Below are 23,218 nucleotides of genomic sequence, written 5' to 3' on the forward strand. Positions count from 1 at the left end.
TAGGGTACTAAGACTGCCAATAACAAGGGCTTTACAACAGTAGGAAATTAGGGGAAAGAATGTATTGCAGTTAGAACCTATATATATATGTATACAATTATTTAAGGGTGAATTGGGGACTGGGCATCAACGGTTCCTCTTGTAATATTCTGGTTTGATTGGGTCCTCTGTTCCAGCGTCCAGACATTTTATCGTCACATCCAAATCTGGAGGCTGTTCAAATGAGCAGGTATGGTGCATAGAAACACTTTAATGTTAGGGTGAGTGTGGTGAAAAATTACATGAACATCAAGCCCAGACTGCTTTATGTACTTAATGATTCAAGCATAGATCCCTTTTATCATAGAGATATGTGCCAAATGCAAAGATCTATGATTGTTCCTATCTTTCCAAAATGTGTTTTGATTTTATGCAAAGTAGTCAGGAATCCCCATTACTTGCCCTTTGTCATTTGAGTTTTTCGAAAGGGTCTCGTAGGGTTATTTCAAAAGAGTACAATAGGGATATTCCAGGCTGTCAATGTTGGAATGATAACCTTCTATCAGAAGGTAATGTATGTGAGGATTATGATGATGTGCTTTACCAGTTAGAAAAGTAAAGCATTCACACTATGACTCCAGTTTATACTGGAAGTGATCATTAGCACCAAACATGGCACTTTACATTTGTTTCAATGTCAGATCCATTAAATAAATGTCTATTTTAATAGGTCCTTGGCAGAGAACGAGCCCTGTGTTGTGCCTCAAAATGTCCTGCCTTCCCTGATAGTGTTGTGCTCAGATTAAAACCAATGTTCTGTTTCTTCTTCAAGGGCCACAGTAATGTTTTATACTTTAGACGGCATAGGCTCTTTGTGTCAATTCCCTCAATCCTAAATCCATACAATCAGACTGTACATTTTTCAATAAGGTATAGTTGATCAGGACCTGCTGGGCACATGTACCGCTGGCTGTCTCAACCCTACTGTTAGTTGGATATATGCGCCCACTTTCCCAGTCAATAGGGCAACACCGGCCACCATTTCATTCACCAACAATTGCCAGATCCACATGCGCCTACTAGATGGTTCAGGGAGCTAGGAACAAATCTATCAATGCAAGAATCATATTGACTACTGTATGAAGGACAGCGTTCTCCGTCTGTTTTCTGCCAAGTTGGAGACCCTCGTGCTAGTTAACACTGAGGCCAAGACGCTGCCCTCACACTGCCTAATGAACGTGGTCATTCCTCCTGTCCAATCCGAGTGAGTGAAGAATCTGAAGGGAATAAGTGGTACAGGTCTGCTGCTCTTTCCCCAGGTCAGCTGAGTGGACAAGGGCTTGAACTTCCAGATGTCCCTGCCGTGCCGTTCCTCTTTACTCTGGATACAGTGGGGTAGGAGGCAAAGGTGGTGGGAGGAGGTACGAGTAAGGGGAATTGAGTGCGGTATACCCAATTTAAAAGAAAAGTGGAGCCATGGCAACGTTCTTCTCAGGCTCTCTGCGGAATCCAGAATCAAGCTCAAGATCAGGCTCAAGGAATCTGCAGGATCAAAATATCTGCAGGATCAAGGAATCTGCAGGATCAGGGGATCTGCAGAACCTCTGGTTGGCAAGCGTGTATGCCATCAACCAACAATCCCTCAAGCGCCTCGCGCACGGAAGTTGAACTAGGACGTTGCAAGCCCATCTAGGCGGCCCTGCCCCACAGGCTAGACCGGCTCGCGATGTTCCTTAGCCCATACTAACGCCCTTGCTTCATTCACTCGGGCTTCCAGGCCATTCTGAGCCAGTCCAGAAGAGGCGGTGTCAACCTGTTCAGTCTAAATGGACCCGCGTCTATGGAGGGCCCCCGAGGCAACCCCACCCTGAGGGGAGAAACCAAACTATCTAATGTTCAGAGAGCTACAGAGGAAGGGACCTGTTGAATCCTGTCCTTAGCAACTGAGTAATGCTGCATAAGAGTGTCTGCCCTCCCATCCAGCTGGGTTCCAACCACTCATGGTCATTTGCATGAAGCAAACCTATACTAACTCCCCTGCCTCTCCTGCCCCCACACTCTCATTCTGAAGGCCCATGTATGTACCATAGGACAGGTGAGGCTTATGACCAACAATCTGATGTCACCAATGAACATATGGAGCAAGCTATACTGGACACCTATCACAATTTACCCACTAGCCCTTTGAAATCCTTGTCATTTATGTCTGGTCCGTATGTTGTGTAATTACGTGTTTTGCGATCATGAGTTGACAAGTGTGGCACTATATGTTCTGCATTGTACCCTTGCACTGTGCATTTCTGTCTCTGATTGGATAATCGGGGGTCTGTGCAAGCCGTACTATTTCTTACCTGCTAACTCTCTCTTTCGCCGGGCCAACACTTTGGGCTGGCCCGATTTCAGCTGTGGCCCGCGCTGCCTGCACTGCAAATGGCACCATGGCTCTTTCTGCCCATCTGTCTCCATTGAGGCCTGCTCAGCTCCCTACCTGCCATTAGCGACGGCATCCCTGTCGCCCCCCGCCAGCCACCATCAAAGTCCTTCCCTTCTTCTATAGGTCTGCCTCCTGACTATCAAGCCACTGCTTCCCGGCACAAGCTGCATGCCAACCATCCCGATTTAGGCTGGAAACTCCCGATTTTTCAGTGAAAAATATCGCTATTTTTCACATTCACCCACCTAAAATAATTCTTTCCCCAATGCATTCCTATGGGGATATTTTTGTCTCTCGATTTCTCTGACGTTAACTCCCTCCCAGGTGCTCGGAATGTTGGCATGTAAGCAGCAATAATTAATTAAAATAATAAAAGCATAAACACGGTACACCAGCTCCCTCCTTTCGTGTCGCTCTCTGGCCAGCCTCTCTTGGCCCTCCTCTTGCTGCTACCTGCGAGGCTAAAAACCTCAGAGTCATCTTCGACTCCACACTCTCCTTCTCTCCTCACATCTCAGACGTCTCTAAGAAGTCACACTACCATCCGCACCTCCTCAGAGGTATTCTACCTTTCCTCTCCTTCCCCCGGAAGCTCACTGTCTCCAGAGCTCTGGTTCTCTCTAAACGGGACTACTGCAACAGCCTCTTTCTAAATCTTCCTGCCTTTTCTCTCCGCCCTCTGGAACTCATCCAGAACAGGACTGCAAGACTTGTCCTTGGCCTCCAGCCCAGGGATCGTATCTATCCAGCCCTGAAATCTCTTCACTGGCTCCCAGTGGCTGCATGGATCAAGTTCAAAACCCTCTGCATTGTCCACAACGCCTTCTGTGGTCTGGGGCCATAATACCTTCAACTCTCTCTTCCTAAATATCTTCACTCCCAAGCTCTTCGCTCATCCGCCTCCAACTCCCTTAGGGTAGAGTCGCTTCTCCAAGCAACGAGTTGGTGGTAGATCTCTTTCTTCGGCTGGGGCCTCCCTCTGGAACAGCTTCCCTGCCTCCCTGAAACTTTAGGAGAACCATCTCTGGTTCCGGAAGCATCTCAAAACCTTTCTCTTTGCGTCTGCCTTTTCTCCTCCCCTCCCCTGCTGACCTCCTGGCTGAAACTGAATCTGTACTGGTTACCTGGCCACCGTCTCTTCTCGGGCCCAGGTCCCTCCGCCTCCAGTCACACACACCTGCACTGCCTGCCTGGCAAACCCCGCTCTTGGGGACTGTTTCTGTATCCCTACAGACCCACTACCAGCACTTGACACCTGATGTCTGCACTTACCTTTGCACTTGCCATCTACTGGCCATTATTTTACTTATTGTCATTATTCTATGCACATGTACTGCACTGTCCCTCCTCCCTTCCCCCCGCACTTCCCCCTTTCCCCATCCCATGCACTTGTGCAATCTGAATGACACCTGGCCTAGTAGGATCGTTGTCTGTTCTCCCTTTTTCCCCCCTCCCTTGCCTCGTCGCTCCTTGAAACACATGTGTATAGGCGCGCTATAAATGCCATATCATATCATTCACAGGCAACCAAATGAGGGCACTAAGGGTCAGAGGGATGGCTCACTTCAACCAAACTGTATGCCTGGACATTTGTTTGTTGTCCTTGGTCGCAGCCCAGCCATAGCGCCTCGTTCCGAGTATGGAGGTAGTCATGGCGCTATTTGCGCCATGACTACCTCCCATACCGGTACCGACTCTGACTTGGTTCAATGGGAACTTAGCGGTGTAGTCCGACCTATGCGGGACCGGTAAGTCCCTATTGAAAAATCCATTCCCCATTCTCATTGAGCCCCCACAGGGCTCAATGGGAATGGGGAAGTAGCTAATAACGGTACCGCAATTTGCGGTACTTATTAGCTCTGAAGTCCCTTAACGGGGCCCCTCCATAACGCCTGGTCAGACCAGGCGTTAAACGAGGGACCCGCTAAGAGACCTCGGAATAGGGCGCAAAGGGTTTACCGGCACTGGTGTCCTTACCGGTGCCGGTAATCCCTTTGTGCCCAAATCGGAATGAGGCCCATAGTCTTTTTTTCAACCTGGTCTGAATAGCAGCAATTTTCTAGTTGTAGTTCTCACGCCTGCCCACAGGAGGCTGTGTGAGATCACTTTCCACATGCATAAAAAATGAAAGAAAGACTACATTCGCAGCCACGTGTAAGAAAGACTTCAGATTTTATTGATTGTCTTGAATTATATTATATAATTTATATATATAAATATGACATTTTCCGACAAGGAAAATGTTTACAATATTTCATTAAATAATTATTTAGGCATCATCGCTTGCAAAACAAGAAATTTCCATTTATAAAAACTATCCTACGATTTCTCAAAATCATGATTTCTCTTCAAATGAAAATGAAAACTTATTTGTCAAAGTTACACACAATTATTATATACAGCTATACATTCATTCCTTAATTTCCAGTGCAGTGTGGGTGAAATCACAGTGTAAAAGTGCTGATATGGACACAATAAGTCATGATCAGTAGTAAAACTATGGGAGCTTAAGAGAGTCTGTGAGCATGGACCATGTGCTGGCCAATGAGGAACGTCAGAAGAAGCGCTGGGAGGCTGGTGCCGCGCATGGTCCCGCGGTTCGCCGTCGCGTCTCTGGAGGCAGAGATTTTCCGGTTCCTCAAGGGCTGTGGCGGTCGGAAGTTGTTGGTCATCTTCTTGCGCTCCTCCCCAGTGGCAGTGAAGTGGACACTGTCCACAAAGACGTTGAGCTGCATTGGGGGAGAAGCAGAAGAATCAGTGAGTGGGGTGTTCCGGAGCATCGGAGCCGACTTGGCCAATATTTCAATCTCAGGCAAGCCTCTGAACCAAGTACAGTGGGGGCATGCAGGACATGGGACTGACTGACTCATGCCCGGGCATCAACCGGTCATGTAGTCTCATAGTTCCCATATTGGCCAATCTCCTACTGCGCAACCTGTGACCTCTATTCCGGCCGGTGGGCACGCACCTTATACCTGAAATGTTTTCATTCTAGAGCAGCCAGGGGCAGGATTGACCAGTCAAGGGACATGTTATGAGATTGGATTAGTAAAGGGACAATTATCGCCCAGCAAGGGGCATTTAGGCGTTGTCGAACGATGAACAAGTAACGCATGAAAACCTTGTGAAGAGGCAGAGTTTAACTCTCTTCAATGTGTTAAATGATTTGGTAGGGTTCGAGCAGAGGGATGCAGGGTGTCTAGAGTTTGAAAGCTAAAATAGAAAAACGAAAGGTGTGGATAGAAGGGCTTTAAGTGGGCCGGGGCTGGACCCAAGCAAGGTTTAAAATGTACTTTTGAATCAAGGCCCCGATCACACTTTCAAGCTTCCAGTAACTGGAGTATTGAAAATAAATGAAATGCATGAAATTGCCAAACACCTTATCAATTGCTCTGAATGCTGCTGATAACAAGCAATACAATCGAGACCCTTGTTTTGTTAAAACCTTGCCTACAGGGAGAAAGCATTTCCATTTCCTTTTTTTCAGTAGTTAACTTGAATGTTCATTATTTTATTTTCCTTTTTCATGGGTGCGGGGCAGGCAAGGGCTGGAATACCTGAGCTCTCAAGTTGTCCCCTGTCATGAAGGAGAAACCCATTGAGGCCTAGTTATAGTATTTAAGTTGTGGTTGTTCTTGTAGATTTCCTTTCCCATTACAAATATAATGTAATCCTAAAACTCAGGATAGAAGAAACATGCATTAGCAAAGCCAACAGCTTTGGCTTCTGTTTTGGCATGGGATAGGCATTTTCCAGGCACTTTCATGATGGCACTACCTGGCCATAAAATGGCAATAGCTGAACAATGGTGTCAGTACCGTGGCATATTATGCCACTGCCTGGCACAGGCCTATCTAATGGCTATACAAGAAGGAAAACTGTTTGCATTGCCAATGCTTGTTTTTTAACAGGACCTCAAGCACACTTGGTTAAGACATTTGTATTACACTAGGAACTGATTTACAGCTACAAATAAGCCATTGCTTTTCAAATGAATGCGTAGAAATAACATTGACATTCCCTTAAAGTACATCACTTGCTCAGAGTGATCCTTGGGCGGGGGGTGCAGTGGCGGGTTACGCTGGGCGGGGGAGGTAGTAGGGGGAATGGTGATAGGGATTAACATGCTAATGGGTGATCAATGGGTGGGTAAAAGGCACAAAAACACCCACACATCCCATTTCTCTCCTATCTTCACTCCCCATCACCATGGCAATAGTTTTGACTTAAATGAAGTGCTTACAGCTGCACCTGTGATGGAGTGGCATCTGGTAAAGGAGTAGAAGCCCTGACTGTTTACATTTTTGGTTTTAATGAATGAAATTATGCAAGTAGTTGTATCTCATAAAGGGTGTGTGCTAATCAGACCTCCCTTTCATAGGCTCCATGCCAAACGCAAAGTGTACACCTGCATCTCACTTACTCCTATCACTGCTCTCATACCTTTCAGTGAAGCATCACTTATTCCTACATAACCGGACCCATGCGCTTCTGTGGTATCTCACTCATTCCTATCACTGGTCTTACCGAGTTCAGTGGTCTCACTCATTCCTACAAACTGGTCCCAAATGCGTCAGTGGGATCTCACTCATTCCTGTCCCCGGCCTCATACATTTCAGTGATGTCTTAGTCATTGCCAGGAAACTGGTCCCATACTCGTCAATGGCGTTGCATTGATTCCATTCCCATCACTCGCCTCATACATTTCGGGGAAATCTCACTAATTCCCAGAAAAATGGTGCCATAGGAGTCAATGGCATCTCATTGAATCTGGTCACTGGCCTCATGCGTTTCAGTGTAGTGTCACTCATGCCTAAAGAAAAGAACTGGTCCTATGAGCTACACTGGGTTCTCCCTCCGTCCCACACTGCTGACCTAAAGCACGTCATATGTTCCGCATGCACCCCCACATCTCCCGCCGCGTAAACATCTCTTGAGCCTTCTTCAGTGTCGCATCCCTCAGCCTTTTAGACATCACAAGGCATCCTTCAATCTCCCATCACTGCCCCTGATGTATGGGATTTACTTCACCCGCATGGCCTCACTCATTCTCATTCATTCTTACATTGCAATGCTCATGAACTACTCATCCGTATTCTATATCACAGTCCTTACTCTATTAATTAATTAATGTATCTTTGATAACGCTCTTAATCTGGAGATCAGTCTCTAAATGCGGGACCTGGATTAGAAACTGTGTTGCTCTACATTGTCTTGCTTCCATGCCTAAACTACAGGCACCATTGTTACCAGACCAGCAAACTACGAGGTCTGCAGGCGGGTGCCTTTCCGCCTGCCAGGTCTGACTTGGCAGGCAGAACGGCACCCGCTCGTAGACCTTGACGGATGCACCGGCACCATTCATGAATGGCGCCGGTGCATCCGTCCTCCCCATTCCCATTGAGTCCAATGGGACTCAAATGAGAATGGGGAGTAATATTTTCTGATGCCCGGGAATGGGCAATTACCGGGTCCGCCAGGGTTGTAATGCCCCGGTAATTGCCCATTCCCGGGCGCCAGAAAATTCATGACTCCGCTTACATCGTAATGACCCCCAATGTCTAGGACTGTGTCGAGGAACCCTTGGATTTGGAGGCATGAAGATCACCATTAAGTCAACGGGCCATTACCTCATTGTCTGTCTTCCTCGTCACAGTCGTTACTGTCAACGACTGTGAAGAGGAACACTTGGATTTGGCTTATGAAGATTACTGGTAATTAATCGGGCCATCACTGACCACATGCATTCCCACATGGTTGTGCCCATTCAAATCTGATAAGAATGACTGGGTGCAACCTGTCCTAGAGAGTGAGGACATTTGGAGAGGTTCTGCACGAGGCTCTCGGTTCCGCCTGCAGGACGTTGCTTGGAGTGTATCCGTACCTGTGACCGGCTGATATTGACCGGCTCCTCGAACACCGTCCAGATGACCGCCTCCGCACAGTCTGGGGTCGTCAAAGAACCTTGATAACGGTAATATCTTGAGAGCTTGTCCGCACTGGGGAGGAGGCTGTCGAGGCGGAACGTGGAGGCCAGGTCCACAGACTCTCCTGCGTTAGGAAGTAAAAAGAGAGCATGAGGGAATGAGGCAGCAGGGGGCACTGTGGGAGTGGGGCGGGGAGCCAAATGTACGAGATAAACTGGAAAACAAGCACAGAAAAGAAACATGGAGAAAGCAGATTTGCGAAGACAAGTTTCCCATTTGGGTTGCTTTTAGTCTGCCCTATAACAAAAAGTATAGAAGTAGTAAAAGAGAGACGAGGAAGGAATAGGAAAAAGAGAGAGCGGAGAAGAGGTTCAGAGGGAGGGGAGGAGAGAGAATGTGGAAGGAAGAGCACATCAGTCGATCTGCAATGCACCCCCTCGCTTTCTATCACTGACTCACTGCATCACTTTCTGATAAAAGCCCCTTCAGGACCTCCTGTTGCTGAACCTCCATCGTTGCCCATCACCCACTCCTCTCTCCCTTGCTGACTCGCCATGTGCTAGTGGTTCCTCCCTCAATGCCAGTCCTTTGCTGTTTCCTCACTTCCTCGCTGTGGACCCACCATGACTTCCTGTGTCCGGCTGTCCCACTACTTCCCATCCCCCTGCTGCATCATTTGTGGAAACGTCCTGGCTTCCTGTCCGGGACTGCTCAATCACATGATGAGGCCGGATCCTCCGTCAGTAATGGACCTAGTTTCACTCTCTCTTCATCTCACTGCCACCCCCAAAATCCCTGCTCATTCGTTTGTGTCCTCGTTCTACCACCACTGGTCTACTTCCGGTTTCAAGCTTCTCCATCACTTCCTGACCTTGGACCCACCTTCACTGCATGCTCTTCCAGGCTCCCAGGTCACTTCCTGTATCAGGCTTCTCCTTCCTGTCCTTGGGCAGCCATTTTATTCATGACGCTACTTGCTCAGAAGTCACGTCCTTTCCTTGGACCATAGCTCTCAACCATTTGTGTCGCAAAGGCGGGTGAAAACACCTGATTTTAGTTTTGGCGGGTGAGAGGCCCATTGAAACGAATGGGCGTGCTGGAGGCTTGGCGGGTGAGTCAGCTGTTTACAAGGCGGGTGACACCCGCCAAAAGCGTGTGAGTTGAGAGCTATGCCTTGGACCCACCATGCCCCTGGCGCATAGGTCACTTCCTGTCATGATATCAGTGGTTCATAGCTCGCATTCAGTCCCCGGCTCCTTCATAACTTTCTGTCATTGGTGCTCCCACATATATTGTGCCTGATTCCTCCATAGCTCCTCAATCATGCATTGCTTGTGTCCACTCCACCATTCCCTGATGCTGCTTCCATCTATAACGTTTGGTAATACAATGCGCCATCACTTCCTGTCTCTCTCTCTCTCTCTCTCATCCACCACTTCAGGGCACTAGTTTCTGCATTACTAAAGGGCCCTCCTGGCTTTTCTCCCACTTCCTGGTCCTTGCCGAATTACACTGAATGCATGGCACACCCCTCCATCTAGGCTTTTCCTCTGCCTTGCTCAGTCCCCCCTGCCTCCTCCCACTCCTAGGTGGCCCCACACATTCGTCTCCCACTTCTGCGCTCTCGTTGAGCATTCCTCCCCGGGTTCATGGCCACTAACTCCCCCTTTGAACTGTGGCTTACAGAGCTTGACCCAGAACACGAAACATTCACTAACCTTCAAGGGTCACGTTCTTCATGGCATCCACGATAGTGTTATAGTTGGCATTATCAGTCGGTGTCACCTGCGGGGGGGAAAGGGCTAAAGGTCAGAGGCACAGTCTATGGCAGGGTGGAAAAGCCTGCTATGGTGTTTCTGGAGATGCTAGTCCAGTCTGGTGTGTCTTCTTTGCATGGGGGGGGGGCTTGCAGTCCTGCATTTGTAGTGGGAAATTATTGAGCTACAAGTCCCAGAATAAAAAGTAAAAACCAGGACTGTACTAGTTATTCCTAAATAGAATGGGGAATGGGGTCATGAATGGAGCTCAGTGCAATGCATCAGAGTCCTGGATTCCTGGTTTTGTAATAGGGAAATCTTGGACTACAAGTCCCAGAATGCAAAGGGAAAAAAACAGGATTGGTCTAGCATCTCCTGAAGGGAATGGGGGATGTGGTCATGAATAGAGCTTAGCACGATGCATGAGAATTCAGCTTTGTGTTACATCAGACGCTGTTGCATTAGGCAAAACATTAGGCAGAGCCAATTCTGATGCGCGCACCTGCAGGTATGTGCATCAGAGTCCAGCCTAGTGCCCCATGGGGTGTTTTTGGTGCATAAGAGCTCTTCGTGATCCATCAGCAGATCCAGATCAGCATGAAAAATTACAGGACATGTCACGTTGAAAGAGGCCCCATTACCCACTGTAGTCTTTTCACCCATTTTACAGTGGTTGTGAAAGGTCCCCTGTCACCAAATTAGGAGGTTCAGCAAACAAGAGGGATGCACTTTACAAATGTAGCTCATGGTTAACAGCCAAAAGAACGGTGTGGAACGGCTCTGACAGCCCTAGAAGAATCATTGCGCTAACCGTGCTGCCCGCCACCGCGCCCCACATATCATCCATAACCAACAAATTGTCTCTTGAAACTAATCTCCTCCGTTCTCATTACAGTCGCACAGTCCTGCTTGCTCTGCCAAAAAAGAGCCAACTCAGCATTACTGCCCCAATCATGCAAGGGACCATCCATCATTATCCTACATCTTCTCTCCAGAATCCCTTGCTGTCCCTCCTATGAATGCTTTGGCTACAGAAAGACTCTTTATTCCCAGCTGCCCTATGCCCAAATTCCCACCACCTCTCTTAAATCCGAGAGACCTCACGTTGACCTGTGTTTGGTTCAAGCAGTTCAGTCAGTCCTGTTTTATTTTCATTGAAACCTGATCTTGCAGTTTAGTTCTTATCAGAATTGACAAAAGAATACAAATGCGAGGATGAAAAGAAAATATTGGGACCAAATGAAGTAATGGACTGGCATGGGACAATTGAAGACCATAAGAGTCATCGTTTCAATGCTGCACATTTCCAAAGTGTTAATCAATGAATCAGGGAACTCTCACTTGGTCATTCCTTGCACGAAATAACCAATCACCTTATCAGACAATGGGCAACATTGCAAATATGGTGCAGCAGTAATTTTCTGGTGGTAGTTACGTTACTGCCCTGTAATTTGAGTTATAGGGCCTCATTACAAGATGTACGGAATGGGTTTAACAGCGCCGGTAATGGTGCCGACGCCGTTAAACCCACTCTGCACGATTACGAGGTCCCCTCGCGGGACCCGCTCTGGACGTCTGGGGGGACCAGGGAGCTAACAACGAGCTGGTCGTAATCGGCCCGTTGTTAGCTCCCGCACCCATTCCCATTGAGCCCTATGGGGGCTTGAATGGGAATGGGGAAGGTCCGGGCCCGGGTTCCCAGAAAATGGCTACCTCCAAAGTCATAATGAGGCCCATAGATTGTTTTTACCCCACTGCGGAAATTCTGACTTTGTCTGATGTAAAGTGGACGATTCACCACCCGTATATAGCTGGAGTTAAAGTAGTTTTCCTATAATTTTTACCACAGTGAATTGCCGCTCGTGGTAAATCGGATTAAATCCACATTGAGTCCTATGGACTAAAAACTGGGGTTTACCTCTGCCTTACCACCACTTGCAATTTTGTGATAAGCCTGTGGGGAAGTATGGGGCTAATTGTAAACGAGTTTGGCAGTAATTCCAACGGAATTCATGCCATGCTCACAATGAGTGGGAATCTTTGTTCATAAACAAATCAGAGAACACCCTATTGTCCATTCCCCTTCAATTTCAGACAAAATTAAGCAATAGGTTCAGCAGGCAATCCGTACGATTTTGCAACATGAGTCGTGAGGGTGTACCTTACTTCTACCCACAAGGTGGACATGCGCTGTGCAGTGGCTGCAAGGTGGCATGTAGCATTTTAGAAACCTCCTGCATAAATAATTAAGTTTTATATTTCATAATATTTCTACTCAGAATCCTTTCACCACACATACTAATGGCGTAGGTATTGCAATTTACTCTGCAGTGACACCTGTGTCTGGGAAGGAAAGTGCATTTCCTTAAGTGCAAAAGTCTCCTCCTGGGCCACAAGGTGTCAGTGTTGTGCACCTTCTTTCTTCAGGGCTGGACTGGCCTACAAAAAACTCTGGAGATTTCCTGGTGGGCCTCTGCATCCTGGGTCTCTTTTGTGTGGTGACCTATTTTATTTTCAGATTTTCCCCTAGAAAAATGCTCAAAACTTGTACTAAGGGGCCACTTTGAAACTGATTTCCAGGGCCTCTGTTGGTTTCCAGTCCACCCCTGTCTGCCTTTCTCTTCCCCACTTGCACGGGAGGTTGCTCGCGTGCACACTTGGGCCCCAGTAAACCCTTGAATCTGTCCGCTGTAGCATGTAGTACGGCCTATGTCCATTGAGTGGCCATTGAGTGGATCCTCAGTTACTAGAGGCAGATTTCCTCAAACCCCTCAAACCCCTCACAGGCTGGCTATGCTGACAGCATGCACTGCCTTTTGGAGAGAGTGTAGGTCATGCTGTAAGTCTACTGTTAAGGGGTTGGACACGCCACAGTCTCAGAGGAGACCACACAAGGATGAAATGTGGTCCACTAGTTAGGTCACGACTGTAGAACCTGGTGACCTGCTATTTAATTCCAACTTGTGCACATTGCCAAACTATGTGATCCTCCACACATCACTTTTATTTTGTTATGCTCCAGTACCCTTATTTACAATAATATTAAGAGCTTAAAACAGCAAGTCTCTCACTATGAAGGCCTTCATTATGAGTCTGACAGATTTGTTTTGGAGAATTACCACATGTGGGAATTTTCATTACCTCATGCAGTGATTCATAAAATCTGCATGATTACAAGACTTCAGCAGGGCTGGCAGAAACGGATGTAGATATCCTGATATATTGCCTGTGATTTATCTGAAAATTCTAATTTTATAATGTTTTATATCTATTTCCACACTTGTTTTCAGGGATGAAATTGATTGTATACAGCAGCAGAGCATAACCCTACAGCACAGTTTTCACTAATGGATGTTCAATCTTGTCTGCACAGCATTGGAAAGGAAGTGGGACAGTGGATATCAAAGAGGCTCCCCTTGTGACCCCTTTGGGTGACACCATGTAGTAAACTGATTTTCACCTGGTGTAAGGCAGTGCTTGTGCAAACATGTTTTAAAAACTTCCCGGGACTTTTAAAAATCTTTACCTATGCCTTTTGAGTGGAGGTAAACATTTGAGTAAAATAAATGAGGTATTTCACCGCATAGTAAGGCAATATTTACTGCGGCACTCTTTTACCATGGAATACCGCATAGGGCAAACTGTGGCAGGAGGAGGACATAAGTGGTATTTCTATGAAAACTAGGAATTGTCTTTGACATTTCCTCTCTGTGTTTGAGCCCTTAAACCAGTCACTTAGTAGGGCTATCCCTGCCAACCACATCCCACTTTCTAGTGCTTGGAAGGAGCGCATTTAGTACAGGAAGGAATGTATGCATTCTGTCATTCTCATGAATTATCAGAATAAATTAGTGTGGTCCGCCCCATGAACTATGACAGCAATCCTGTTAATTATGTGTTTCAAAGCCACTCCAATTTGTAGGGTAAACATTAACTAACGGAAAGTGTTAACCCCCTTTTCAATCTCACGTGACAAGCATTCCTGTCAACCAAGTATCCCAGGTGTGTTTCAGGGTTGTCCAACTTGGATTTTCAGGATACCGCTCATTAATATTCATGTGATAAATTTGAATACAATGATTCTAAATGGCTGCATATTTTTTCTTATGAATATTAATGAGGGATATCTTGAAAACCTGTCAGGATTCCGGCCCTCTGGTCCTGGAGTTGGACAACTCAGGGTCATTACCCATATCTGCCAACTTTCCCATTGCCACAAGGGTCACCGTCAGCCGGGCCTGACTATATGGGATTTGCAGTTTCTCTTTTTCCTACTAGTAGTGTGGTCCTACAATTCTCATCTTTGAAGAATGCTATTGGCTAAAACCTCCGACCGGCCGAAGGTGATTCTCATCCAGTGGGGCCCACCTGCAGCTGTCCATCACCACTTACCCTAAAGAGTAGCCCGAGGACCGCCAGCCCGTTCGGATCTGCTTTAGCGTCCGCGATGCTCTTGTACTTGGCACTCAGATGAACAATGTGCAGCTAAAAAAGATGAGGAGAGAGATTACCGAGAATTCATAGCTCCTAATTGGACAGGTTACAAGATGCAAAGAAAAGGATTACCCAGTGTGGTCCCCTCAGATTCCCTCAATAAGTGACAACATTCGAACAGCTTGCCAGATCACCGTAAGCACCCTCTCCTCCTGGTCTAACGTGATCATCATTTGGGGGGTCCGAACCCCATGTAACATGATTTTTATTTAGTAAAAAAATAACTGCAACCCTTTCACAAATTCATTCAAAGCCAATACATTTCAATGGAGGGTTGAAGTTGGACCAGTATGGGTCCTCATTAAAATGTTGAAGTCATAATGACATAATTGTTACTATAGCCTTATAGACTGAGGGTGGGGTTCTTATCGCAGAATAATGAACTGCCACCAGGTCATGGCCCGAGGGCATTAAGTTGGAGAAGGGTCATTATCCCAAGCGATAATGACTCCTCCCAAACTCTTTAAGGCTATCAGCACATGGCGGTAATAGCAATACATGTTTTGGATTTTTCTTGGTGAAGTAAAAAATGGTGCATTAAGAGTGAGTAAAGTAAATAGACAAAGTAAGTTAGTAAATTAAAGGTAGTTTTATTTTGTAGTATTTTAATAACATGGTTGTCTTCATATGTTAAGAATTTTAAATGCAACTTGGTTGAGCTGGAACAGATTTAACATGAGCATGTGTTAGGTGTCATATGAAAGTAAATAGTTTCTCCACAAGAACGTGGAAGCATTTTCCAATGTTTTAGGTTTCTACTCTCTGCGTTAAATATCATTTTGTAGCAACAACAACAAAAGGTACTCCCAGAGAGGAATTGTCTTTATGAAATAAAATCTTGCCTGGAAATTGCATTGTTATTTCCATGTCTTATTCTGAAGACAGAATGTTCAGAATTCAGTCAATGCCAGTAGTTATTGACTGCACTCTAAACATTCTCATTGGCTGAGAGGAGGTCAATAACGAGTTCCATGTGCTAATTTGTAATCTTGTCCACCGCCATTCCCTGGTTACACAGCAGAAAGGGAATGTCCTGGTAACATCAGACTTCTTCATTTCCTAGTAACATGACACCAATCAAAAAGTAGTACTTGCTATCTTCATCTACCACAGTTCCTGGTTATATGGCACCCAGTTGTAATTGGTTATTTAAAATGTGCTTAATACCCAGAGGTTTCTAAGACTCCACTCAGCCAATCAGAATGTTCAGAGTGCAACCAATAACTACTGGTATTGGTTGCATTCTGAACATTCTGTCTTCAAAAGCAGATAGTGAAACAAGAAATCAATTTCCATGTTAGATTGTTTTCAAGAAGACGATTCCTCTCTGGGGGAACCTTTTTTTTCTGCTGCAACATGCTTTTTAACACCTGACACCTAATGCGTGCTCATGCTAAACCGGTTCGAGTTCAGCTAGGTTGCAATGGCAATGCTTAATTTATTAAGACAACCGTGTTATGTAAATGCTACACACTAAAACCACATTTAAAATACTAACTTAGTTTTTCTATTTACTTTACTTGTAAAGTAAACATTTTTTACTTCACCACCAAAACTCCAAAACATGTCTTGCTACTATCACTGTGTGCTAGTAGCCTGAGGGGTCATTATCGCACGGCATACTTTATTTTACTTAAATATATTTGTAAAGCACACCAATTGGGCCGGAGTCAGACGGGCGCATCACAGAAAGACAAAACCAAGTATATCGACGCTTCACCAATTTAAGCCTTGCGCCATTACTTGGTAGTGGGTCATTATTCCACAATAATGACCCCTCCTTCAGTCTATAAAGCTATTTATATTTTATTTTTATTTTTACTGTGTTCTTGGTTACAAATTAACCTTACAAAAAAAGACATTTTACAAAGAGATATACATCATCCTTTAAACTTTACATTCTCAATAAAATGTACATTCTCAATACGCGCCCCCGCAATGAAAATGTTTCCACAAATCAACCATCCTACTTAGTTAAATCCATTCTGTACAAAAAACGCATCAGTGCTATAATCAATGCCATGGAATGTAATATAAAATTGTTCTCACATTACATCACTCAGAATGAAAGACGGGGAGTGTACAAACCGGGTAAAAATCATCACCCGTTCTTTATTAAGACAACCACAAGTTAACACTGGATGTTTCAAAGGTGTATTCCCTTCACCACAAAACTGACATACGGGAGAATTCTGATTATTTCCGTTCCACCTAGCCTTAGTTTGTCTTGTTTCTAGTAGAATCAATCTAAAGTGCAAATAGTTACACCTCGTATTTGGTGACGGAAAGTACATCAAATACTTTGACATGGCACCTAACTGCTTATGAACCAAACCCACATCTCCATACTTGTTGTACTCCAAAGTGTTCATGCATGATTCAATCTAGTCTCATTGAAACCATTTTTTTAACAGCTGCGTATTAGATAAGCCTTTTTCCAATGTCATGCCCATCTGCTCGACTGCACTTTTGCAAATCTGGACGTATTCGTTACTCCGTCCACGAGATATTGCCCCCAGGTTTACCAGTAAAGATGACACTGGTGGGTCATAGAACTTAGTACGCAGTAAAACTCTCTTCCATAATAATCGTGAATTCATCGAGACCAGGCCAAGTTCAAATCTAATAAAAATGTAAGGTATATTTTTCAGTAGGGATAAGACATTCTTCCAAATGAATCCTTACAGAATGGCCATAACAAATGTTAATAAGGATTCCTGTGTTTCCAGATCATATATCTACCCTGGGATCACTTTTCCCTCCTGCTTTCTTCTTGTTGATATCACTGGAAATTTAGCATATTTACATAGGAAATGCATCATCTGGTGTACTAATTTCATTGCTTTTTTTGTGTCAGCATATGTCAGCATATCTACTTTTGATTTATCACACACCATTTTATTTTATTTTTCTTCTTTTATGTCGAGAAATGTCAAGAAAAGTATCACTAGTCTTTTTTCATCTTGTCCGCATACTTCGTAAAAGCATGGATCAGACGCTGAAGACCCACTCTAGTATGGTCAAACAACATGACGTCATCAGCATATGTAATCCATGCAATTTTCACCCCAAAAAACTTTGGAGTTGCCAAGGAAGCTCTACTCATACAGTCCCCCAAATCTCCCATGCAAAAATTAAACAAAAAAAGGGGCTAATATGCAGTCTTGTTTTACACCAACAAATGTTTCAATTGGTGCTGAAAGAGCACTGTCCAGGGCAAGCCTGACCCTCAAATTCATTTTGGAGTAAAACGCTTTCAAAATATTCAGCAAGGGAGATGGAATATTCCATCATTTACATTTTTCCCACAAAAAATAATCCTATCAAAAGTCAACAACACATCTATTGTGATTGCAAAGATGCTCAATGCTCCATTAAGACAAGCCATATTTTGGAAGGCATCTATAACCATGCCCGGGATTACTGTCCCAACTCGCATTCTGAATCCTGTTTGGTTTGGTTTGATGATGCCTCCATTATCCGCCCATCTAGTTAACTCTTTTAAAAACAATGAGGCGAGAATCTTTGCTTGGGCATCCAGCAGCGCTATCAGGCAATAATAATCTGGATCCAACGTGTTTTCCTTCTTAAATATCATCACAATATGTGCCATTGTCCATGTGTCCGAAAAGCATTTGTTTTCCAATATTTTGATGAAGAGCATATGTAAATAAGTAGCCCATCTTTCAGGATTGTCTTTCAATACCTTATTACAAAGTCCCCCTGGTCCTATGGTCCTTGAGTCACTATTTTCCTTAATTATATACAAGATATCCTCGTCATCAAACTTTAATAACCAGGACTCATTTGATATCCCTGCCATTGTCCTGTTAGGTTGCAAGTCCTTAGAATGTAACTATATTGTTGCAAATATTTGGAATGAGCCATTGTTTTCAAAGCTCATTTGCAACGGAAATGTGCCTTAGTGACCTTAGAATTCATCCCAGCTACTTTTCAGCTTTAAACTTGTGAACGCTCTATTGACACAAATCTAAATGCAAACATAATCACTGCTCTGGATTTAGTTTAAATGGTATCATGCCGCCACGCATACCAAAATGTCACATTTCGACAGCCCCATTTCGCTGCATATATATGTGACGGGTTGGGTAAAGTTAATAATAAATATGGAGGTAGATGGCGGCGGACGGGGTCTCCGCCGCACGTATATATGCTTATATGCGGTAAAATAAATTTCGTTATACACAGTAACAAATGTGCAGTGATCACACAAGTTTAAATTACAGCCATATTCTAAATCATGTAATTCTTGGTATTCTTCGTCCTTAGCATCTGAGAAAGAGTTGATTCAGAAGCCAGAAACATCCTGGCATAAACCTTACTCCACAGAAACTTCATCAGTGCATTCTTCTTCACGCTTCGTGTGAGGAAGCTACAGACTCACAATCTCTCACTCTCACCTCCACTTCAGCTTCTCAACCGCCCTGCAATCAGACAGACCACTTCCCCCACTACAAAGGGGCTATCATTTACTCCAAACGTTCAATAAGAGCCCCCACAATCGACGAAGATGACTCTCGGTTTACTTTGGACAAAAGCACATTTCCCAGACCAGTCAACAAATTTCAATGTCCATCTGCTCAATGCCAAACCTTCAGGATTCGCCCTTTTGGACATGTCCAGCCACCGTATTAAAAACAACCAGTCCTCCTCTGACCACTTCCATCCTCTCCGACTTTAACACTTCCCTGTCAGAAGGCCTTATGTCCACAGAATGGAAGACAGGAGTGGAGCTTCCTGTTCTTAAGGACACATCATTGGATCGGGTGAATCCAGCCAACATCAGACCAATCTGTAGATCATTGTCCTCAGCAAAAGAAATGGAAAGCAATGTTACCAACCAAAATCCGGCATACAGTGGACGACACCATCTACTGGGTTGACATCAAGGCACTTTATCCCCCAGCAGGGGCAAAGAATTGACTGTAGTATCAGTCCTGGTTGACTTCGGGAGACTGGTTGACGGAGGACGTGGTTCTGCATCGTTTCTCACTGGTTGACGGAGTACGTGGTTCTGCAGCATTTCTCACTGGTTGACGGAGGACGTGGTTATGCATCATTTCTCACTGGTTGATGGAGGACGTGGTTCTGCATTGTTTCTCACTGGTTGATGGAGGACGTGGTTCTGCATTGTTTCTCACTGGTTGATGGAGGACGTGGTTCTGCATCGTTTCTCACTGGTTGATGGAGGACGTGGTTCTGCATCGTTTCTTCAGGATCCCTAAGTGGAGTTTGATGCCCTTCATACCTTCCTGCAATGGTAGAGCCCCACAACGGATTCTGCAGAGAAAGTTCTGGACTAGATGCAGACCTTACTAGCAGGTAGATTATTCAGTCGCTCAACCGCCTTATAAGTCAAGAACTTTCACAATGAACTTTGGAGTCCCACACGGATCGGCTCTCTTCCCTAAATTGTTGAATCCATATCTGCAACCATTAGTGGAATGTCTGCATGAATTCAAAATGCTATTTTACACGTATGTAGATAATATCCAGATTCTTCCTCCTTTTGATTGAAATGCTGAAATAATTAATCCTTTTTTCAACTGCATGACAGGCATCGACTCTCAGGATGGATGCTATAAATGTCAAGTTCTAAGCCTCCAAGTCTGAGATCCTTATCTGCAGGTCAGACAACTTAAAATGTAAATCAAAGACATGACCGCTGCTTCGGGGGCCTGTCCTTAACAGAGTATCACAGTGCGTACTCCCGTATTCTCATCAGGTTACTTTGGAAAATGCATTATCCCTTGTTCTCCACAATATACAATTAGGAAACTGCAGCTGGTACAAACTACTTCCACACCTATTCTACTGGTGCACCCCAAGAGGATGTACATCGCACGAGCTTTGAAGACCCTCCACTGATTCCCAGTGGAAAAGCAGACTGACTTTAAGACCATCTCTTTGGCCCATGGAGACTTCCATTGGCTAGGTTCTACCTTCCTAAGAAGCACTATGATCTATAATTCGACTGTTCGCCTTTTCACGCCAGCCCTCACCAAAATGGAAGATCTTCTTTTCACTTCTTTTGTATTCTCAGTAGTGGTCAATAGTGGTAATGTAGTATTCAATAATAAATAAAGACTAAAAGACTACAAACAAGTATTTGTTTAGTATTCTGTTAGTAATTGACTAATATTCAGCACGCTAAATAGTCTTCCTACAGTATTCAGCTTAAAAAGAATACTATGAATACTAAAAAAAGAAAAGGTACATACTAACTGTAGTATTCGACTTTGGTAAGGGAGCATCTGGCAAACTACCAGCAAAGCCAAAAGTCAAAACTGGTGCAGAAGATTATTTTCGTCCCTAGCTTCCTCTTGCGGAGATCCTTCCCTTGGGATCTTAGATACATCAATGACCATTTCAAATTCAAGAAATCACTTAAAATCTTTCTTTGTGACATAAGGTTTTGGATTTCTTGCTGTTGATCGAAACATTTAAAGAGGGTTGGAAGAAACGAGTTCTTTATCTTTTTCTTTTAGCCTTCTTCCCCTCTTTCTCAATTTTTCATATCAATATCCAGCACAGTGCCAAGATGCCCCATCAAGGGCACAAGTCATAACATACAAGAATCCTTAACACGAATTAACCTGTAATAGCAGCACAACATACCAAGGAGACATGGTTTTGAGAGCCTACATCTTTCGAAACTGACCAGTGGAAGACGCACGTACTAAAACCCTCAGCCCTCCGACCCACTTGTAGAATATACGAAAAAGGTGACATATAGGTACCATTCAGCTTCGTCACATCTCAGCACAAAATATCAAGCAGAAGCATGACCTCGAACATTCAGCTAAGTTACTGACCAGTGGACATTTCCAAGGAGAAGCTCGACCGAAAACCCTCAGCTCATCGACGAGTATGCTCGTCCTTTTTTAATCGACCTGCATAATAGCCTTGCATTTAAGGGGTTAAGAGTATTAGTATATATGTATATATATATAAAACATGGAGGACTGGGGAGGCTATAGCCCTGGGTATTTTTGTTGTAGCCCTGGATAGAAGCTCAGAGGCAACAAGCAAAAGGCTATAGCTATCCCCGAGTCCCGACAGTCCCGACATTAGTGTAGCCCTGGAGTTTTTCCAGACCTAGTAACACCCCTAACTTAGGCAATACCCATATCCCTTGATTTCAAGAGGAGCATTACCTGTTGTATTCGGTTGTGGTACCGATAAGTGGAAAATGAGCATTACTTACTGTAAGATGCTCAGCTCCCACTCAGACCAATGGGATGCACCAAGAAAAATGAGCGAGACCATTTTTCTCACAAACATCTCAGCACAGGATATTACGATGAAGCAGGACTTTGAACCTTGAGATGTATTTGTGACCAGCAGATAATTCTACAGAGAAAAATGACCTTACATCCTCATCTCCCCTTCAGACCAGCAAATATACCCAAAAAATGGAATCTGTGAAACAAAACGAAAATTTAAAAAAACGAATGTTATAGGTGTTCGAATTTCGGCTGTACAAACATTACATACAGACGAAAATTTTGAACACATCTACCATTGGCTGTGATTACAGTGAACAAGGGGAGCGGGGGTTGCGGGGCTGACCCCTGCACCTTTGTTCAATGCAATCGTGTCAGGGGTTACAGGGGTATCCACCGTGACCTACGACATAAAGTTAAACTTAAAAAAACAACAAAAAAAGGACCCTGTGGCACTGATTCCCCTGACCTAAAGTGAAGGAAACCAGCGTTGCAGCGGGATGACGGAGGCGGCGGCACACATAGAGGTGTGCCGGCTAAAGGTAAGGGGTTCGGGCGGAACAGGTTGTTGGAAACGTCAGCGGGAGACAAAACTGAAAGTTATTTTCGAACAAATAACTTTCGGCTTTTCTCCATCGGACATTTCGTTATCGAAGAAATCACGGATATCCACCACCCAGCTCCGATACATCTCTGCGCAAGACCTCAAGATGAAGCATGACCAAGAACGTTCTGCTGTCACTGACCAGAGGAATGGGCTCATTGCCTACATTTCTCATCTCCCCTTCAGAGCAGTAAGGCTATACCAAGAATGTCCTAGACTATTCAACTGCAATAGAGCTCTGCACTAAATAGTTAGGTGAAGCATGCCCCAGAACCTTCTGCTGTGTTGTTGACCAGTCGAAGACATCAGCGAGACAAAGTCCAATCCACCTGATTAACAAGAACGTGGCACAGCAAGAAGTGGACATTATTACATTGCACGAGTGGTCGAAGTGAGCGGGAACCGTCGGGATCGGAGTTCCACTACTATTATTTTTTACTGTTAACAGTTCCACTACTTTTTGCAACCATTTTCACTATTCCAAAAATGATCTTTGAGAAATTAAAGCACACTACTCCCCTTTCTCACCCATTAGCAGTTACAGCTAAACTGGAATTGGTTTCAACTCAATTGGCTGTCAACCAGCATGACTGCAAACCTTGAAAAATGTGTTGCATGTTGTTCCCCGACCGGGTCACAGTGCCACTACTTTTTTTTTGGTACACTCCTACCCCTGCCTTGGACCCACAGCTGACACCTACCAGAAGAAAGATTTTCCAGAGCCTGAAGAATATTCAATGGACCACCTGCAGGCTCCGGGAGTGATGCCAAGGAGG

At 44.7% G+C, this 23,218-nt stretch overlaps 1 protein-coding gene across 1 annotated transcript in view; it reads right to left on the minus strand.

The window, feature by feature from the left end:
• Window positions 1–4,562: 4,562 nt before the first annotated feature.
• The window catches only part of LOC138492638 (carbonic anhydrase 15-like), a 110,072-nt gene continuing 91,416 nt past the window's right edge, over window positions 4,563–23,218 (minus strand). The window contains exons 5-8 of the mRNA XM_069619933.1: window positions 14,490–14,582; window positions 10,059–10,125; window positions 8,298–8,464; window positions 4,563–5,142 (exon numbers count right to left, since the gene is read on the minus strand). Coding sequence (XP_069476034.1) covers window positions 4,921–5,142; window positions 8,298–8,464; window positions 10,059–10,125; window positions 14,490–14,582 — 549 coding nt within the window. The 3' untranslated portion in view covers window positions 4,563–4,920. The remainder of the gene's footprint in view (window positions 5,143–8,297; window positions 8,465–10,058; window positions 10,126–14,489; window positions 14,583–23,218) is intronic.

The sequence above is a fragment of the Ambystoma mexicanum genome, chromosome 10, assembly GCF_040938575.1.
Source record: "Ambystoma mexicanum isolate Mex_15411 chromosome 10, UKY_AmexF1_1, whole genome shotgun sequence".
NCBI classification, from domain to species: Eukaryota; Metazoa; Chordata; class Amphibia; order Caudata; family Ambystomatidae; genus Ambystoma; species Ambystoma mexicanum.